This window comes from Actinia tenebrosa, unplaced genomic scaffold (genome assembly GCF_029948245.1).
Source record: "Actinia tenebrosa isolate PJP-AT-01 unplaced genomic scaffold, QUT_ActTen_1.0 PGA_scaffold12__29_contigs__length_12842862, whole genome shotgun sequence".
Taxonomy (NCBI): domain Eukaryota; kingdom Metazoa; phylum Cnidaria; class Anthozoa; order Actiniaria; family Actiniidae; genus Actinia; species Actinia tenebrosa.
The window spans coordinates 9,155,484-9,174,226 of record NW_028292572.1 but is presented as its reverse complement, the minus strand read 5'-3'; the positions used below and the strand labels follow the sequence as shown (position 1 = coordinate 9,174,226).

Here is an 18,743-nt window from a genome sequence, read left to right as displayed (position 1 = left end):
AAAAAACATGTTTTTTTTGGAGCTTACGGAATAGATCAAGTGGATTGTTAATATCAGTTGTACACTGATATGACACGCACAAGCTTTTGCACGGAATGCAATATCTAGAGATCAGGTCTTGTTTATATATTCTTATGTTTTCTGAAGGACGTTTTCAGTCTCTAGAAAGAGTTGGCCGAAAAATATGTCAGTAGTTCTCTGGACACACACACACACACGCAAACAGTTTTTCTAGGACAAGTTTTTTTTTTCCGACTTGATCCCTGAAAACCCTGAAATGTTTCATATATGACCTGATAAGCAGCACGATTTCTTAAATAAGTCAAAAAACATAAATGCTAAACTTGAATAAAAACTGCATATATTGAAACATGAACTTTTTAAATATTGTCCCGGTTAAGCTTTTCTGAAACACTTTTAAAATATATGGGCAAGTTTTTTACTGTAATGCCGGTTTCAGTATTCTAACACACAAACAGTGCCAAAGTATATATTTTCCCTTGCTGTTGCGAGGGCGTTCGTCTTTAATCAACAGTGTGTTCAGATCAGAAATCATGTGTTTCACTGAATGACAAGCTAAAATGTCCAAGAGTTTATGGCAAAACGGTCCTCGTTTTTTTCTAACAAAATAGAACAAGTATTGATGTTTGTCAATCATAAAATATTAATCTTTAACACAAAACAAGTTAAGTGAATCCGTAATTTCCAAACCTTGATTTTTCGTTTACTCCAACTAAGGAAAACTGATGTCTTTATTTCGGATGAGGTTTGTTTTCACATACGAATAGTGTTACATTTGGTACTTTTTATGATATCTGTTTCTTAAATGTACTTCGTGGACCTAAAGTCCTGAAAGTCAAGAGTTGAGAACCACATGAAGCACTTTCTAAAATTGGCCTTCACTAAAATAATAACCATCTTTTGTCTTTTTCCTTTTAAATAAATTTACCTTCAGTATTAATCATAAAGGTGTATCAGATCACAAGAAGCTTATCTAAAATTTGAACGAGATAATAAACAAAAGAAGAATTAAGAAGAATTACGTTTTTTAAATCTCTTCGTTCCCCCCAAAAAATAATAATAAAATTACGCCCACGGTCACCCATAAAAACACGAGTATTTAAAGGATAAATTTAAAGGATGACTTGACTGATATATCTTTACCATTTAGCCAATATATATTCAGATCTACTATATTGTTTTACTTTAAATTTGTTATTTTATCACTGTACTTTATATGAGCGAGAAGTGATTCCCCCTACAAAATGCCTGAAATCTCTAGCAATTTCTCAGTTATCAGTCGCCGAGTATGTTTTTTTAGCATTATAAATTATCTTAGAAACCTAACAAAAGACCTTTTCTTTGCTTAGCATTGACTTGTCTATTCCCATTATCTTTTAAAACAGGTGAGGTGCCCAAATTGCTTATTTCTTCTGTTCTTTTAAACACTTAACGGTATCATTTTGTTTGGACCTCTAGTGGTTCCATATACTGGCGCGTACCGCTGTATTTCATTTTTCCTTTTTTCCGACTGAATCGTTTCTGCGAGAAGAGATGTCTTTGACTTTTTTTTTCATGTTGTGGCAAAAGAAACCCCTTATGTTGTTAACAATAGATAGTTTTTTCTTTTTCTTTTTCTTCTTCTTCTTCTTTTGAAAATTCGAGAATGTTTTCATCTACTGTTTTGTTGTGTTCGATTTATTGTCAACAACTAAAAAAATAAGCTTGGGCTCCCTGTGGTCTCAAAAGTTTTTCCGAAACTAACAAAATGGCGATTTTGTTTCCGGCAACATCTTCGTGTTTGAAGGAGCCTCACTTCGATTAGAATAAATTAAGATCCGATCGAAATAGTCATAAAGTTGAGACTAAAATTTATTCACCTTTAAGCTCATGGGAATTAATATTACTCTTTCCTCGATGTTTTCATTAAAAGATATTCCATCCGCGCTAAAATTAAACTCGGTTCACGCTAAGAACAGAAGACAACAAAAAGATTTATAAAATATTATCATTTTTTTTCCCGAGTAAAAAGCTAAAACATTCCAAAGTAGCAGGTAGTATGATTGATAACTACGTAAATGGAACTTCCGGTAATGACGTCAACGATCCACCATCACAACCATAATTTCTTTTTTTTTTTTCAATTTACGTCGTGATTGGTTAACCTTGATCAAGTGGTCCCGGTTTGTCGGTGTCCGCACACAAACTTTAAGTTAGGGATGGAGCACTAGTTAATTGAGGGGGAAGGGGGAGTGCGAAATTTGTGTTGCACGAATATTTATATTTTCGTGACCACCCATTCACGCATTTTTTGTGTGTGTTTGCTCGATATTTCTTTGTTGAAAGGAGAGGTTGTGCGATATATTTTTCGCATACTTGCTCGATATTTTTGGGGGAATTACGCAACCCCCTCCTCAATTATTTAATGTTTCGTCCCTTAGGTTGTTTTTAGGATATCTTTCTTCACAATTATTCGAACTATTTTTGACTCCTCCTAAATAGCATCGAAACGTCGAGAAAAAACATTGTCGTTGACAATTTCATTATTAAATCATTCCACTTTATATCTTTCTTTTACAGACGAATGTAGATGTGACGGAAAGCTAGCACATCCTAAGAATGAACGAAAACAGTCTCTCCAAACCTCTTGTCTTAAGGGCTTTGACGATCAAGCTATCAATCGTATTTCTCTGGGTATGTTAGCCTTTTTTGTCAATTTTTTTAGTACGACAATTAAGACGACCTGACATGGAATATATAGAAATGTTTGAAATTTTCATCTTGATTTAAAATATGTTTGACGTTTTCTTTTAACAGGTGTCTTGCTTGCAATCAGTGTCAGCAAATGGTAACGGTACCTTTGATCTATGTTTCATCCTTTCGTCTGTCTCTCTTTCTATGTTGATCTGTCTGTCTATCTGTCTGTCTATCTGTCATCCTTTCCGGATGTTTCTTCTGTGTTGATCTGTCTGTCTGTCTATTTGTCCTGTTGTTTTTTTTGTTTGTTTTTTTCTTACGCGAAACTGTTTCATTTTCTCTCTTCACAGCATGTTCAAGTCCGTTAGGGGTTGAAAATGGTGAAACCATCTTAAGCGCTGATATAGAGTTCAGCAACCGTAAAGCTGCCGATGCCAAACTCAATAAGAGTGGGGGTTGGTGCCAATCAATTAGCAATGAGGGCTATCTACAAGTCAAGTTTAAAGAAGAGCGGTTCATCACTGGTGTTGCGACCCAAGGATCGGTCGGCTACGGACAAGTATTGGAGTATAAGCTGCAGTTTAGTGAAGACGAAACGGAGTGGTGGGACTACATGGAAGATGGAAAAGTCAAGGTGATGTTCAAAGTTCATCTTTAATCTAACCTAGTATAAAAAAGGAAAAACAACGCGCGCTGATTGGATGGCTACCGTGTTTATTTCAGAGGATAGAGACACGCTCGCGCAAACACAACTCGTTTCTCTCGTGCTCTACAGCTCCGGCCAAGCGTGTTCACATCACAGTATAGTGGCATGATTGCGCTCGCGTTATATACTCCTTAAAATGATTGAATGGTCTCCCTAGGATATCAGTGAATACCTCGGGATGATCATTCAAAAAAAAACACTATCATATATGATCTATTTCGATCAAGGGGATCGCGGAGAGGTAGGTCTGTGGGCGGGAAGGGGTGGGGGAGCGATACCCCCTCCAATAAATTTCTAAATCTCAATTCCTATTTTTTACTTATGCATATTAGTCTGCTTATTATCAAACCTATTCCTATGTAGGGTTTTTGCGCGGGTCTTCGGTCCTTGCACTTACAGACTTACTATCATAATACTCTTTTTCTTCCGAATAGGTCTTCAATGGAAACCTCGGTGACGAGAGCGAAGTCGTCCGCAATGACCTGACAATTCCAGTAAGAGCGCTTCTTCTTAGATTTCGACCTCTGCGTTCGCGTGGCTCTTATACTTGCCTTAGGATAGAGGCGTATGGATGCAAAGGTAACTCTATGTTTCGTGTCATCTATATATCTAATTTTAATACCAACTACGCAGCCCAGACAGATTGCCACAGGCCGTAGCTACCAGTACGGTTAGTCCGGTTGTAACCGCAGCACTTTTTACTTTCAGAACGCATGATTTTTAATATACGTTTCTTTTGAACAGCATGTGGAAATCCATTGGGATTTGAAGATGGCCGAATACCTGATTCATCTTTTTCAACGCCGAAAATTCTCAAAAAGGGTTACGAGGCATACAGAGCCAGGTTAAACAAATATTTGGGGGGAGGCTCCTGGTGCCCGCCTGGAAAGAGCCATGAGGCTTACTTACGTATTGACCTTGGTAAAGTACACATAATAGACGCCATCCTCACTCAAGGAAACCCAAACTCAAAACTCTATTATTATTACCAAACGGAGTCAGCAAGTTGCAGGTATGTTGTTACCTTTTACTTAGGCTAGGGCGGTTTAGAATGAATTACTATGAAATTTATCGCATGGGATTTGGGTGCTGTGACCTTAGCTTTAGCTTTGCTTTGCAAACTTTAGTGGGTTTTTTAATATTCCTTTTTAAACTCATCTGAGCACAGGAAGCCCAATCTCTTGTTCTGGGGTGTTGTGGCATGCGAATTTTAACGGTAATACTTCGTAGCATATAAATTTAGGCTTTTATGAATAAACATGACTTTCAGTATATAGACTACTTTGATATTTATATGAGTAAATGAAATGCTGATGTTCCATGTGGGATACTTCTAGCACTCTAGACACACTGTACGTGCGCACAATCGCATATAGTTTTATCTTCGGATATTTTAAATCAAAAGAATCAAGGAAAGATGCAAGTTGAAATAAAATAATACGATTAACGCCTAAACTAAAATTCCAATAAGTGAAACCTTTTTTTTACTGATGTGTTAAAGTAAACAGAAACACATATTTGTATAAATGTATACTACAACCTTTCTGCAATCAAGTGTATATATATATATATATATATATATCTATTTATATGTGTGTGTGTTTGTGTGTTTGCATAAAATTGTCGTTACTTTTCTTTCAGTTCTTCAGACCCAACGCTGGTCAAGAAAACCGATGAAAATGTAAGTATTGCTCTACTTGTATAAACTTAAATTCGCTTTTGCAGAATATAGAATATAGAATCACCATCACACTAGAGCTATTTTCGTATGACTGTAAAGCTCGTGGCACAAACGCAGGCGTGATACTGCAAGGCATACGCCAGACAAATTGCGCAATAATTTATTTTTCATCCAGTTAAATACCCGAAACACAGCATGAACACGGCGTGGACACGGTCACGCCAAGGCTACGGCACTGCCAGTCTCCTTCGGATCCGGATTTAGCCAATCAAGTTTCTAGAAACATGACGTTCGCGGCAGGGCACGCATACGGTACCGAGCTTTTCAACGTCATACGAAACTGTTCTATTTCGCCCTCATCATGCAACGGCCTATTTATCGAAAATGCAAGCATAATTTTCAAAAAATTAATTACACATAAGCTTTCTTTGTACATTGAAAATCTCAAGATGGGAGGGAACGGGAAAGTTCTTTAAACTAACTGTCATGCAACAGAATTTTAGGAATGATTTGTTCTTGAATAATGCTTTTTGTATTTGATTCTGCAAATCAACTTGTAAGTAACGTCTAATACAAGGCTGAATAAAACGAACTCGACAGACCAGAGATCCCCCGCGTACACTAGTCTTACATAACTCTCTTTAGTATATAATAATCGATGAAACAGTGTGGTTTTCATCATCAACGCTGCGTTCTGATTGAATGAGCTACTACTAGGCTATAAATTATATCCTACTGGTCCAAAGTCCTACTACTCGGACTTTGAAATATTTCAAAGTACTAGAACTTTGAAATAAAAACAGTCAAATACTCGTCACTGTATTCTATTGGGGTTTCAAAATCCTCGTGGAATTTCAAATCCCGCGGCTACGGGATTTTGAAACCCCAATAGAATGCAGCAACTCGTATTTGAAACATTACATCAAAAACTGTTTGCATCTATATATTTGACCGACTAGCTGGATTTGACTAAAACAATTAGTCCTCTCGTCCTCATACTCTATGACTCTATAGCCCATTCGGGCTCGAGGTCTTACTGCTGAATATCTTCATATGTGGAATAACTGCATTTGTACGTATTCTAAAATTGTATATCATCGATAATTATATCTTAATCAGAATATTACATAGGCGCTTGGAGATATGGATTTTATCCTTCTCGTGTCGATAATAGAGACCTTTAGCACGGCGTTATTGCTAGCCCCGCAAACCTCAAACTGCGGTTTGGCGTCAGGCGTTTTTCGTTAAACTTTTAAATTTTAGCAAGACGTCATAACGAAGTTGTTGCTGGAAGAGCCGCCATGTAATGAAGTTTATTGATGCTGAGCGTGTCTCTGTGTTTGCGGGCGTGCATGTTTCGGGGCCCGATCCCTAGCAGTGAGTGGTTAGCGCCCAAAGTCTAGCTTTCATCATTTTCAAATTCCGCATATGGAAAACGGGCCATTGACAGGACTTTGAAGGATATGTGTCTTATTTTCACGACATTAAAAATCATGTAATTGGATGCGTTACAAAGCTAGAAACGACGGTTTGCCATTTAACGTAGCTTAGAACCACAGACTAACCAACTTGTTTTCTGACAAATTCAGAACGTTACTACATGTACCATAACTAGAAAGAAGTACTCGCCAGCTTTTGTCAAGACATATTTTTTGGATTACAGTATTGATGGGATACAGTGGAGGACATATGGAGAAAAAGGAAGTGCCAATAAGGTATGATGCCTATTGATAATAATTAAAATAATAATTAGTTATGCCGTGCACGATTTCCTTATTCGTGTTGATCAAACTCAATTTTATCGAAATCCTGAAACATTCTCTGGGCTGATCAAAGTCAGGGCACGGCTAACTCACAGATCGAACCCTGAAACAACCTCTGGGCTGATTAAAGTCAGGGCATGGCTAACTCACAGATCGAACCCTGAAACAACCTCTGGTCTGATTAAAGTCAGGGCATGGCTAACTCACGGATCGAACCCTGAAACAACCTCTGGTCTGATTAAAGTCAGGGCATGGCTAACTCACAGATCGAACCCTGAAACAACCTCTGGGCTGATCAGAGACAGGGCATGGCTAATTCACAGATCGGATTTTGAAGCGGAGGGAAACTAAAGAACCCGTAGAAAAATATAGGAATTAAGAAAGGGACTATATTTTCTCATACTCTCATTAATAATTCATCATGAAGAAACCAGCCAATCAATGGGCTATTTTTGGGTCACATGATGTTTCTTGAAACCTGGTAAAGTCATGTGAAAGGACTGAATTCAGTCTGTAGTAACTGGAACAAAATTAATTCAGTCCTAGGATTGAATTAATTTTGTTCCAGTTACTCCAAGTCGAATAATAATGAGCATGAGAAGTCATTTCAAAGCCTCCAATATCGGACTGGACAGGATTTCAAGTTAACGCAATAAGTTCCAGTCCGAGGCGAACTAATTACTTGGACTTGAAATCCCGTCCGGTCCTCATTTTCGGCTTTGAAATATTACATCTTATCCTTTCCAAGAAATAATAACAATAATAGTGTCTTTAAGAAAATGATACATCAAATTTGATTTAACCCTAAGCATGCATGTATAAATACATCACGGTGAGGTTTTTCAAATACGTCCCAGTAAGAAAAAAATTACAAAGGGCGTTTGGGTAATTAGCAAAATATGAGATGAGCCAATCATATGCAAAACGAGGGGCAAGCTAACCTGTCCCTCGGACTTCCGCCGAGCTTTCTAAGAAGTTTATTTGCATTTTAGGACTTCAAGTGGTCTTTGTAGCAGAAATGTGGTGAGAATTTTGAGAAACAAAGCGAAAAATTTTAATTTTGAGAGTCATGTTTCGGCATGTAGTTCTACTGCCATTATCATGGTGAGGATAACAAAACTGAGCAAGATAATCAATACCATAAAAGAATTTGAATGAGAAAATATGTCATTTAAAGGAAAAAACGCGAGCATTATATAAATAATTTAAGCTTAAATCAACGTGTTTCACTTGGGATTTAAGATCTTATTTAAGTAGTATATTATTTAATTTCTTTTGTAATTATGGTCGTATATTTATATATAGTCTTGCTTTGTTTTGTTTTCCTAACATTGATGATGGCATTAGGCTTGCCAAAATTAAAGCGTTCGTGTTGTTTCTCAAAATCCTAACAAATTTTTGGACTTGCAAGGAAAATACGCAATCTAATTCTAAGATTGATACGACTATGAAATTAGGTACTTCGTAATTCCCTGCAAATCAAGTTTGGTACTTCGCAGTCTGTGGCTAACTATCACTTCAATTACATCCATATTTCAGATACTAACTGCCAATAGGGACGAAAATACCATCAAAACTTCAAGTCTTTTTCCGAAGCCAAAAGCTCGTTACGTGTCATACAGGCCAAGGACTTCATTGTACAATCACTGTTCAAGACTAGAAATACTAGGCTGCGAAGGTATGTTAACACTACCCGGGATCCCTGTGTTGATTGTACACCACAGTGGTTAGTCTATGAATGCAGAGTACTATTTTCTTTCTTTTTTTAATAAATAAAACTAAGCTAGTCTCATTGAATCATCATTTTCAACGACGGTCTCCTTCGCAACCGTCATTTGTTTCGGTCCTAGGTCCTCAAGTGTGACAAACTACACTGATGTAGCTCTTGTGTCGGTCAAACATGCTTGGCGCTTTATGTAAAACGTTTTAAAAAAAAACTGGCTCAGTCCTTAAACTGAATTATATATTACTATATCAAACATCTCTTCACTTTTAATTCATCTATTCAGCATGCATGGGAGATATTGGACTCAGCCACGGAAGAATTCCAAATCAACAAATGACATCTTCTAGCAACGCGGGCTCAGATTTCCAGCCCTGGCTTGCTCGGCTCAAGAATCCGCGAAGAGCCTGGTGCGCAAACAAATCAGATTCCGCACCTTATCTTCAGGTGGATCTTTGGAACACTCATAAAATTCGTCACATTTCTACACAAGGCTTTTCAAGTACTTCCGACAACTGGGTGCAAGAGTATACTATTGGTTTTAGTACAGATGGCGATGAGTGGTTCACTTACAAAGAAAACGGCGTGAAAAAGGTAAGATTGACAGTTATCTACATCCTTTATCATAACAATAGAATATTTCCGCACTGGGAAACTGAATTATTTTTAATGTAAATCAGATTAGACCAGATTTAATTGTTCCTTCCTTCTGCATTGCTCCCATCACGTGATAGTGCAAAGCCTACGGTTGTAACTATTCTCAGCGGTCTCATCTTGCTTGAGCGCCCTACAGCACCTACTCCTGAGGCCCTAGCCTCTAGATTAACCGCGCTTAAATTGATGCTCCATAATTTCTTCCTTAATAAATTGAGCTATACTTACCAGCTTTTTCTTTTCCGAGGGCCGTATCTTAGATAACTCTTGTAAGTTAATACGTCTTATCCCTCTTGTAAATAAAGTCATCATCGTCATCATCGTCATCATCGTTATCCATTAATACCAATATAAAAATGAGCACTTATTAGCAAATCGGTCACATCATTTCAAACTTGCTAAGTTCGATGAAAATTGAACGCCCCGACGTCCGGTTGCGCTCCTCATTTCATCATTTCCCATCTTTCTCTCCCTTGCGCTGTTGTGGTACTTTGAAGAGCTCCCCCAAGTCAGCTTCCATTCTCAATACAATACAGTACAGTTAGACCGATGAGAATACAGCGGTTAGAGTACTTTCATGTTAACGTCTTGTTCATTTCCGCAGGTTTTCACAGGAAATTCTGATTCAGAATCTGAGGTGAAAATTTCCTTGTCTAGTCCTATCTACGCTGTATATATTCGAGTATTACCAACTAAGTGGATAGGAGAGTCTGCTTGTCTACGACTGGAGCTATACGGGTGTAAAGGTAAATAGTACCACACGAGGCATATATGTGAGTGTGTGTGTGTGAGTGTGTGTGTTCACCAAGGTCCTTTGATTGAAATCTAGTAATAATTCAAAGTGAATGAGTGGCCCCCACATAAGCCATCTCCGCAGGTTTTCACAGGAAATTCTGATTCAGAATCTGAGGTGAAAATTTCCTTGTCTAGTCCTATCTACGCTGTATATATTCGAGTATTATCGAAGGAAGTCGAGGATTATCAATACTAAGTTTGCTTTTGATTCACTTTTAGCTGCTTCAGATGGACTTGGAATGGAAGCTGGAGAGACTATGACTCTTATTAGTAATCATCGTTATAGCGGTTATTATCCTAGTTATGGGAGACTAAATCATGATTATGGTTATATTGGAGACATTCCAGGCATTCCAGAACAATCTTTGTTCTTCCGAGTTGACCTGGGACCAAGTTCTGCCATCATAACAGGAATAGCGACACAGAGATATAAAGGTCAAAATCACTACGTAAGAAGATATAGTCTTAGGTTTAGTGATGACATGTTGGAATGGATGACGTATAATGAAGGAGGAAACCCTAAGGTAAGGTTATCTTCTTTATCATCATCATCATCATCATCATCAAAATTATGATTATCAGCATCATCATGATCAGCCCCACCACCATCATCACCCCCACCATCATCATCATCACAAACACCACCATCATCAAAAACATCATTAAATTAAATCCAAAATTTAAGTACACAGGGCGATTGAGGTACTACTTTTCAAAGTCAGCTAAGATTTCTTTACTTTATTTCACATTTCTTACAATATAACACCTCTAGCTTGAGCTACCTGTGATTATCCACAAACATCAACTGTAATGAAAGAATGTTCAACTTGAACAATACCAATATTTTAAAATCCCACAGACTTTTAATGTCATCTATGAATAGTTGACTTATAAACGAGCCTAACTTATATAAATGGGTATGTGGTCTTGGAAAACAGCGGTATGCATTAAATGAGGAGGAGGGATCTAATTTGATTTACCACTTGAGAAGTCTACCCGTTGCTATGTTACGCTTGTTACGCTCCCGTGAGGGATTGGTGCGAGTTACCCCCCCCCCCACCAAATAGGTCAAGTTTATAATCATTGAGTTGAGTTATCCGTACTAGCATGACATCACATCGCATCGCATCGCATCGCATCGCATCGCATCGCATCGCATCGCATCGCATCGCATCGCATCGCATCGCATCGCATCGCATCGCACCACACCACACTACCGATAGATCGAATTAGGAAATGATATCCTCTCAAAACATCCGTACTTTTAATCTTCAGATGTTTGAAGGAAATCATCTCCGATTTACCACTGTTCGGTACACTTTTCGCAATAACGTTACAACAAGATACGTGGAGTTAGTGGTCAAAGAAGGGAATGGTAGAAGAATCGGTTTACGAATGGAGTTATACGGAATAAAATGTAAGCTTATCTTTAATCTTTACCGTGTTCAAAATACTCGAATCACTTTCATTTACAATTATTTGAATACACCGGCCTAAATGCAGGAACGTTGTTATCATATAAAAATACACATTAGCAAATAGGAATTAATTATTTTTTCTGCAAAACAGGAGAAATTATTTTCTGTTTGTCAGGTATGCACTGAAAGTTTTGATATTACCTTGTTCAGTATAAATTAAATAGTTTTCATAATAGGCTTCAGAATCAAAATGTTTAAAATTATTTCTAATTAACTCCTAGTTTTTATTATATAATTTTTTTCGTTTTTATATGACAAAGTTCCTGCAATTAGGTGTTAAGTTAGTCACCAACTAACGCCTATAGATCATGGCGGATAATATTCTGAAATATCAGAAAAAACATACACAAGGAGAAAAATGCCAAAAACTAAAAAATATCATTGTTTGAATTTCCGCCCGGCGTTAAAGGCCAACCACTGGACATGAAACTGTAACTAGTAAAAGATATCAACTCCATCAATAGTTATCGAGCGGATGAAGCACGTGACATCCATCTACCCATAATACTTGACGCTCTCAGTTTTTAAGCTTTCAGATAACTAACCATTGAGTGGCTAGTATACACCTATTTCAATAAATGTTGTCATCGCCAAAGGCTATAGGCAATAGACGATAACGCCTTTTTGAAATATCTGTATTTTCTTTGCATCGACGCAGTCGATAATATTAATATTCTCGCTTATTGGCTGCCTTTGACTGCCCTCCTGCTTGTGCTGATTCTTCAACCAGTTTGCTTGTTTGTTTGTTTTTTCGTCTGTTTGCTTATTTGTTTGTTTGTTTGGTTGGTTAAATGTTTATGTTTATAGCGAATGACTTTTTTTAGTTGTTTATTTTAGTTGTTTATTCTTTGTACGTTAAAGTGGATATTCGTACTCTGCTTGCTTGTTGTCACTACCTATATTTGCCTGTCTTTACTATGTTTGTTTATTTGTGTTTTTCATTTTCCCTGGACCTATTAGATTGTGAGCAGCCTCTTGGTATGGAAAATGGACAAATCAGCAATGACTCCCTAACGTCTCCTGACAGCAAGCCTGACAACCCACCAGGAAATGCAAGATTGAACGGACCTAGTGCTTGGTGTGGCACAGACATTTATAAGAGTTATCTGGAGATAGATTTCAAGACTCTCCATAGAATAACTGCTATAGCTATGCAAGGAAATCCAACCGCTGCCGAATATGTGAAAACCTATGAACTTTTCTTTCGCAGAGAAAGCCCTGAATGGGAAATTTATCGACAAGATGGAAAATCAAAGGTATATTCTAAATATGACTAGAATCTTACTTGCTGGCTGGCTAGCTTACTGACTGACAGACTGACGCACCAATTACTTGTAATATTATTTTTTTTACTAATCCATGACATTGCATTTGCACGTAGTTCGCCTCAAAACAATGCCAGGGTTTGTATTTGTTGACAAAACTACGATCAATGTCAAACTAAAGATAATTCTTTAAGGTTTTCAAAGGTGCTTCTACGTCCACACTTGCTGTTATTGAACGTCCAGTACATCCAATATTGGCCACTATGATTAGAATCAAAGCATTAACCTATCGTGGGAGTGTATGCATGAGAGTGGAAATCTATGGTTGCAAAGGTAAGTGTGTAAAGGTTTTTTATTAAAGAAGAATTTCTAACAGTTAGCAAAAAAAGAAAAAAGAAAAAGAAAACAATTACGATGTCTACGCCGACGTAAGTCAAAAAAGTAGTTAATTTAATTTTTTCCAGTCGAAGGAAAAAGGAATTGGGCATCATTTTCCGGGGAGTACCCCCATATGACGAAGGGTGGAGATTATCGTTTTTAACAGTCATCTTCCCCCATTTTACATGGGATTACCCTCCTTCAACCCCACCCGCCTCCCCCTCGGGGCATCAGTCTTCAATCCTTGAGTTTGCACCGAATGTGAGTATATTTTGTTGGATTTCTCCCTTGAGTCAAAAGTTTTGTCGTAGTTTGTTGTTGCGGTTTGTTGTTGTTAGTTGTTTAATTGGTTGTTTTATGTAGTCATCCCAGAAGTTGTTTGAGTGAGGATTTAATAACTTATTGTTTCAGGGTTCAATATGTTTATAAACTGATAAACGTCGATATCTATTTCGTAGAAATTCATTGTTCGTCTTCTGTCGGGCTGACAACATTCCAAGTTCCTGCAAACAAAATCTCAGCTTCAAGTTCCTTTGGCCCTTCTTACCTTCCAAACCACGGAAGACTTGATACTCATCTTGGTTACGGGGCTTGGTGCGCTGCGGTACATGATGGTCAGCAGTTTTTACAAATAGACTTGCCTCGAATGTACGTCATTAATGGATTTGCATCGCAAGGCAAACATCGGTTGTCTAAAGATGGCTTAGGTGATGCGTGGGTTACGTCTTATAAGGTGTCATATTCCAAAGATTTGTTTCAATGGGAATATTTGCAAGATGTCAATTATACAGAGGTATATATATCCAACCGTTTATTCGTTCATTTAAACTATAGTTATCCATTATTATTCTTCTAATTTCTCTTCTTTTTCTTCTTCAGCTTCTTGTTCTTGTTCTTCTTGTTCTTGTTCTTGTTCTTGTTCTTCAGCTTCTTCTTCTTCATCGTTATCATCATCATCTTCTTCTTCTTTTTCTTCTTCTCCTCCTTCTTTTCCAGTGGCAAAGTACGTATTAAGTTCTTTCTGTATTTCTATTTATTTTCTTGTTCAGGTATTGGTTGCCAATGTTAAGAACAATATGTGTAATAGCAGCATTGCCAACAACAGTTCCACCTCTAACGGTACCATTTTCAGCAGCAACAATACCAGTTCCAACGGGACAATTTTCAGTAGCAACAGTACCACTTCCAACAACAGTACCGCTTCAAACGGTACCATTTCCAGCAATAACAATACCAGCAACTGCAGCCAGGCTAATGCTACATTGGAGTACACCGTCAAGAAAGTTCAAATCTATTTCGACAAGATATTCTATGGCAATAGTAAATTCAACGTTACTGTTAAGCACATGCTGCAGACGCCCTTCAAGAGTAAAGTTGTCCGATTTCAACCTCGATCATGGTTTAATATGCCTTGTATGAGAGTAGAGCTTTATGGATGCAAAGGTATGAACTTTTTAACATGTTGCACACTTAGATCATCCAAATCATTAGTCTTTTATGCACAACTATGCGATGTTTCCATAACTAACGTAGGGACAAAAGTTTGCTTTCGGCAACAAAATTTAATTAATTCATGCGGAATTCCTGTGGATTTGGCAGGAAAATGGTAAATTGTCCCCCTCTAATCGAGAACTTGCAATGCCTCTGGTTTCCTTAGATTTTGTCTATAAATATGAACAGGACGGCAGATAAATCCTTATCCAGTGAATAAGATGCTGTTTTCCAATAAATTCATCAACTGGATAAGATTTATCCGTTGGATAGCACTATCCAGGCTTCGTATAACCGGGCCCAGGTTGAAATGAAAAATCAAATCCCGAAATACAATATTTTGGGCAATTATTTAATTTTTCCATTTTTACAAAACATTAATAGACGGAAGGTACACGGACCCAAAACATATCTCAAAACAGCGGTATGCATCGAATGCGAAACTGGTGTTTTGAGTGTATATAATTTTTGTTTTTTCCTATTGATATGAAATATTGATAATCCACAGATTGCTTTACGCCACTTGGAATGGTAGACGGGAAAATCCCTGATTCAGCATTAAGGGCTGATATGTGGAGTTATACTTCTACTGCTCCCAAATATGCTCGCTTGTACAGTAACGGTAATTGGATATATAACAGTATGAATGATAATCAATTCCTTCATATTTACGTCGGTCCACAAACCAAATTTATTTCCGCTGTAGCAACAGAGAGCACAAGTCATTCTTTTGTTAAGGTATTTACGGTATCATTTAGTCCAAATGGTGGCGATTGGATGGACTATATGGAGAACGGAAAGGCGAAGGTAAGTAACGATGAAAAGAATATCCTTACTATAAAAATTAATCTAGATTTTTTTAAAGAGGGTTAGATGAGTCCAGAGACTAAATACTCCAGTTTCGAAATCTCTGCTGCTCAATGTAGCCCTCTTTAAACTTTATGAATCCTCTTTCCCTCAACTAAACATCAATATATATAAAGCTCGGTCAACATAAAGCTACCTTGAACAACAAGTTTGTACGCCTTTTATAAGTCCGCCATCTGGCATCCAAATTTCTTCATATTTCAAGTTTCTATTAATACACCGATCCCAGATTTACTTGAGTGACCTCTGAAGAATGGGTAGTTTTCGCAATGAAATATAGAATATCCGACAAACAAACTCGAATTCAGAAGGGTTTTCAGTGGTCATTGATATTTTTCTTACCGCGATTCCCAGTCACACGCGACCAACTGAGAGCTAAATCACAAACGAAAAATTGAGTTTTGGTGGACGTTAATCAAATGGATTTCATAAACATCTATAAGGATTCCGACTCCGAATTTCACACGCTTAACTGCAAAGCTGTCGGTATTGATGGATTGCAAGCATTCCCAAGAGAGTTAAAAGACAAAAACATGGCGGCCATTGTGGTACCGTTAACAATGGATGCTAATGAGAAATCTTTTGTTAAATGGCACCAACATGGCCGGCGCGATGACGTAACGTGCAAACGAAGAATTGACTTATCTGATCTTGAAGAAACTCAAATCATAGTCATAGCGATAGATTTGCAGTCAAGCTTTTGAGATTCGGAACCGAAATCTTGTAACATTTTAAAGAAAATATATCCAGAGCGAGAAATTCACAGCGAAAAAGAGCATGAGATAAGGACAAAGGTTTTTGCACGTGTTCACATGAGTACATGCAGAAAGACCAGTTTTGGCTCGAGTTTGAGTGTTTCCATATTCATGTGTCTTCACGTGCGAGCAAAACTGCTAAATAATGAAAGGATATTCTAGGGAATGATACGTTGTCTGAAATGGGAGTAAAGAACGTCCAAGCTTATAGGATTTGTTATTGGGCATTCCGAGGTTGAGGGAAAAAACCCAGGTTGAGTTGGCATAGCATTAAATCAACTCGGTTCCGACTCCCCTTAGTTACCGTTGCTATTTCCCACAAGCTTAACAAATTATCTAGAATATCTCAGAATATAAAACTCGGATCGCGGAAATTTGATTAAAAATTGTTTCAATAGTGTACTGTCCTGCGAAAAGAATAGAACATTGCCAGGTTATCCTTGTAGTACTCTTTAAAACAAATAATGTGTAGTTGTTTATGAGATAAGATTTTAATTCCACTCGGAAAACTGCTGCAACGGCTTGGTTCATTGTTGTCTGAGTCAGAACTATGAACGGAGTGCCATGTATGCTCTCCCGACTGCATTGTTTTAGAGGACATATTTCCAAGATGGCGTATATTTTGTTCAATAAACAGTCCCATTATGCACTACAATGTCAACTCGACCCAGTTTTTTCCTTTTTTCTCGCAATGGCTAATACACACATCCAATCTCTGATTGCTCTAACGCTAAATTTGTATTCTCTTTAGTTTTTCAGAGGCAACTTCAATTTGTGGTCTCCTGCACTGAATCACTTTTCTTACCCACTAAAAGCCCAATACGTGAAGCTAAATATAAAAGCAGTGAGCAAAAATTCTATTCGTCTTAGAGTTGAACTTTATGGTTGCGCAGGTAAAGAAGTTTTTTAATGTGTATAGTTAATTTCTTTAAATTATTTCTATAATAACTTTCCTAGCTAGTTAATAAAATTTCATCATATACTAATTATAAGGATTCTGAACTAAATTTGGACGCATTGCCTAGTAGTGTGCAGGCCGTGTGTCATAATGAACCCAGTAAATGACCGCTCATTACGAGTTTTTCCTGTAGCTCAGTGGTTAGAGCGTCAGAAACTTATAAGGGGGGTCGAAACATGTAACACTATAACCATGCTCCTTGAAATTCAGATTCAGAAATTTGATTAAAGATGGCCGTCTCTATCACATATCAAACTTGTCACTGAATTTCAAGTGACTTTCAGAGAAACTTTACTGAATCTTTCAATCAAACATTTCGGATATCTCTCTTTAAAGTTTGAAAATTTGAAGCAAGAGCACATGTTACTGGAAAAAAGTGTCAAGAAAAAAGTTGAATATTCCCGAGCATCGTACGACAAAAATGTATGACTGTTACTCGTTTTAACACCCTTATGAGTTTCCGAAATCATCCGACCGCTATTCGGAAAGTCATTGGTTCGATTCCTATTAATTCTAAGTTCCTTTCATCTAGTGACAAATGATAAATGATTTCTATATTTCTATTGTTTACATGCAAAATATCCTTATTTTGTAGTCGATTGCTATAAACCGATTTTACCTTCTATTGCCGACGAAAACTTTGAAGCCACTTCATCAGATATCAGCGTTGATCACCATCCCCATAACGCCCGGCTAAGTTTACTTGCCAACATTACTGCATGGTGCCCTTCAAACAGCAATCCCAACAACAAGCTGGAAGTTAATCTTGGCAAGAGTTTCCTCATATCTCAAGTAGCGATACAGGGGTATAAAGATCAGTTGACTAAGAAAGTTAGACTGTATTATAAGGAAAACACTACTCCTTGGGTCATGTATACCGATAACTTTGGACGCAGTGTAAGTTATGGTTACCTTGAAGTGCTTTTTTTTTTATTGCTGTTGGGCTTTGCTGTTATGTATCTTGTATTTGGCAATGAGATCTGTTTTCAGACTTGTTGTTGCTTCGTACTTTATGTTGCTTTCCTGTGTTGTATTGCTTTTGTTGTTGCTGTGCTCTGTTTTCGTAGTTGTTTTGTTACTGCAGTTCGTTCTCGTCTTTGTCGTGATTTGTTTTTGTTTTTAATCTTGTTTTGTAGTTAATTGTGTTGTGTTACTTGTGTTGTTGTTTTGTCGTTGAGGCTGATGTCGTTGTTACATTGCTATTTCTTCATTCTAGAGTTGTGACAATCCCTCCAATCAGATGTCCAAAATACCTTTTTTGCTTTGTTGTTTGCTGTTCATATTTCAGACCATGTCATGCCACTCTTGTGAGTTGATTCTTTCATGTGTAAATGTTTTAACATGTTCGTCATGAAAGAACAATTATCAAGGGAACGTCATGTCACCTGTCATATGATTCTTTTATGTGTAAATATTTAACATGATGTTCGTCATAAAAGAACAATTCTCAAGGGAAGGTCATGTGATCTGGAATGGGTAATTTACATACGAAAGCTCGAATTGAAACAAAAAAGTAGGCGTTACTGAAGGAC

The 18,743-nt window shown here is 37.4% G+C and overlaps 1 protein-coding gene across 1 annotated transcript in view; it reads left to right on the top strand.

Annotated features, from left to right (window-relative positions):
- Nucleotides 1-2,598: 2,598 nt before the first annotated feature.
- The window catches only part of LOC116308982 (uncharacterized), a 51,304-nt gene continuing 35,159 nt past the window's right edge, over nucleotides 2,599-18,743 (top strand). Inside the window, exons 1-19 of the mRNA XM_089027991.1 lie at nucleotides 2,599-2,694; nucleotides 2,818-2,848; nucleotides 3,048-3,331; nucleotides 3,838-3,982; nucleotides 4,148-4,415; nucleotides 5,045-5,084; nucleotides 6,674-6,799; nucleotides 8,387-8,525; nucleotides 8,857-9,164; nucleotides 9,829-9,970; nucleotides 10,239-10,543; nucleotides 11,295-11,436; nucleotides 12,458-12,753; nucleotides 12,957-13,095; nucleotides 13,599-13,933; nucleotides 14,190-14,583; nucleotides 15,140-15,438; nucleotides 17,005-17,146; nucleotides 17,807-18,108. Of these exons, the coding sequence (XP_088884117.1) occupies nucleotides 2,620-2,694; nucleotides 2,818-2,848; nucleotides 3,048-3,331; nucleotides 3,838-3,982; nucleotides 4,148-4,415; nucleotides 5,045-5,084; nucleotides 6,674-6,799; nucleotides 8,387-8,525; nucleotides 8,857-9,164; nucleotides 9,829-9,970; nucleotides 10,239-10,543; nucleotides 11,295-11,436; nucleotides 12,458-12,753; nucleotides 12,957-13,095; nucleotides 13,599-13,933; nucleotides 14,190-14,583; nucleotides 15,140-15,438; nucleotides 17,005-17,146; nucleotides 17,807-18,108 (3,912 nt within the window). The 5' untranslated portion in view covers nucleotides 2,599-2,619. The remainder of the gene's footprint in view (nucleotides 2,695-2,817; nucleotides 2,849-3,047; nucleotides 3,332-3,837; nucleotides 3,983-4,147; nucleotides 4,416-5,044; nucleotides 5,085-6,673; nucleotides 6,800-8,386; nucleotides 8,526-8,856; nucleotides 9,165-9,828; nucleotides 9,971-10,238; nucleotides 10,544-11,294; nucleotides 11,437-12,457; nucleotides 12,754-12,956; nucleotides 13,096-13,598; nucleotides 13,934-14,189; nucleotides 14,584-15,139; nucleotides 15,439-17,004; nucleotides 17,147-17,806; nucleotides 18,109-18,743) is intronic.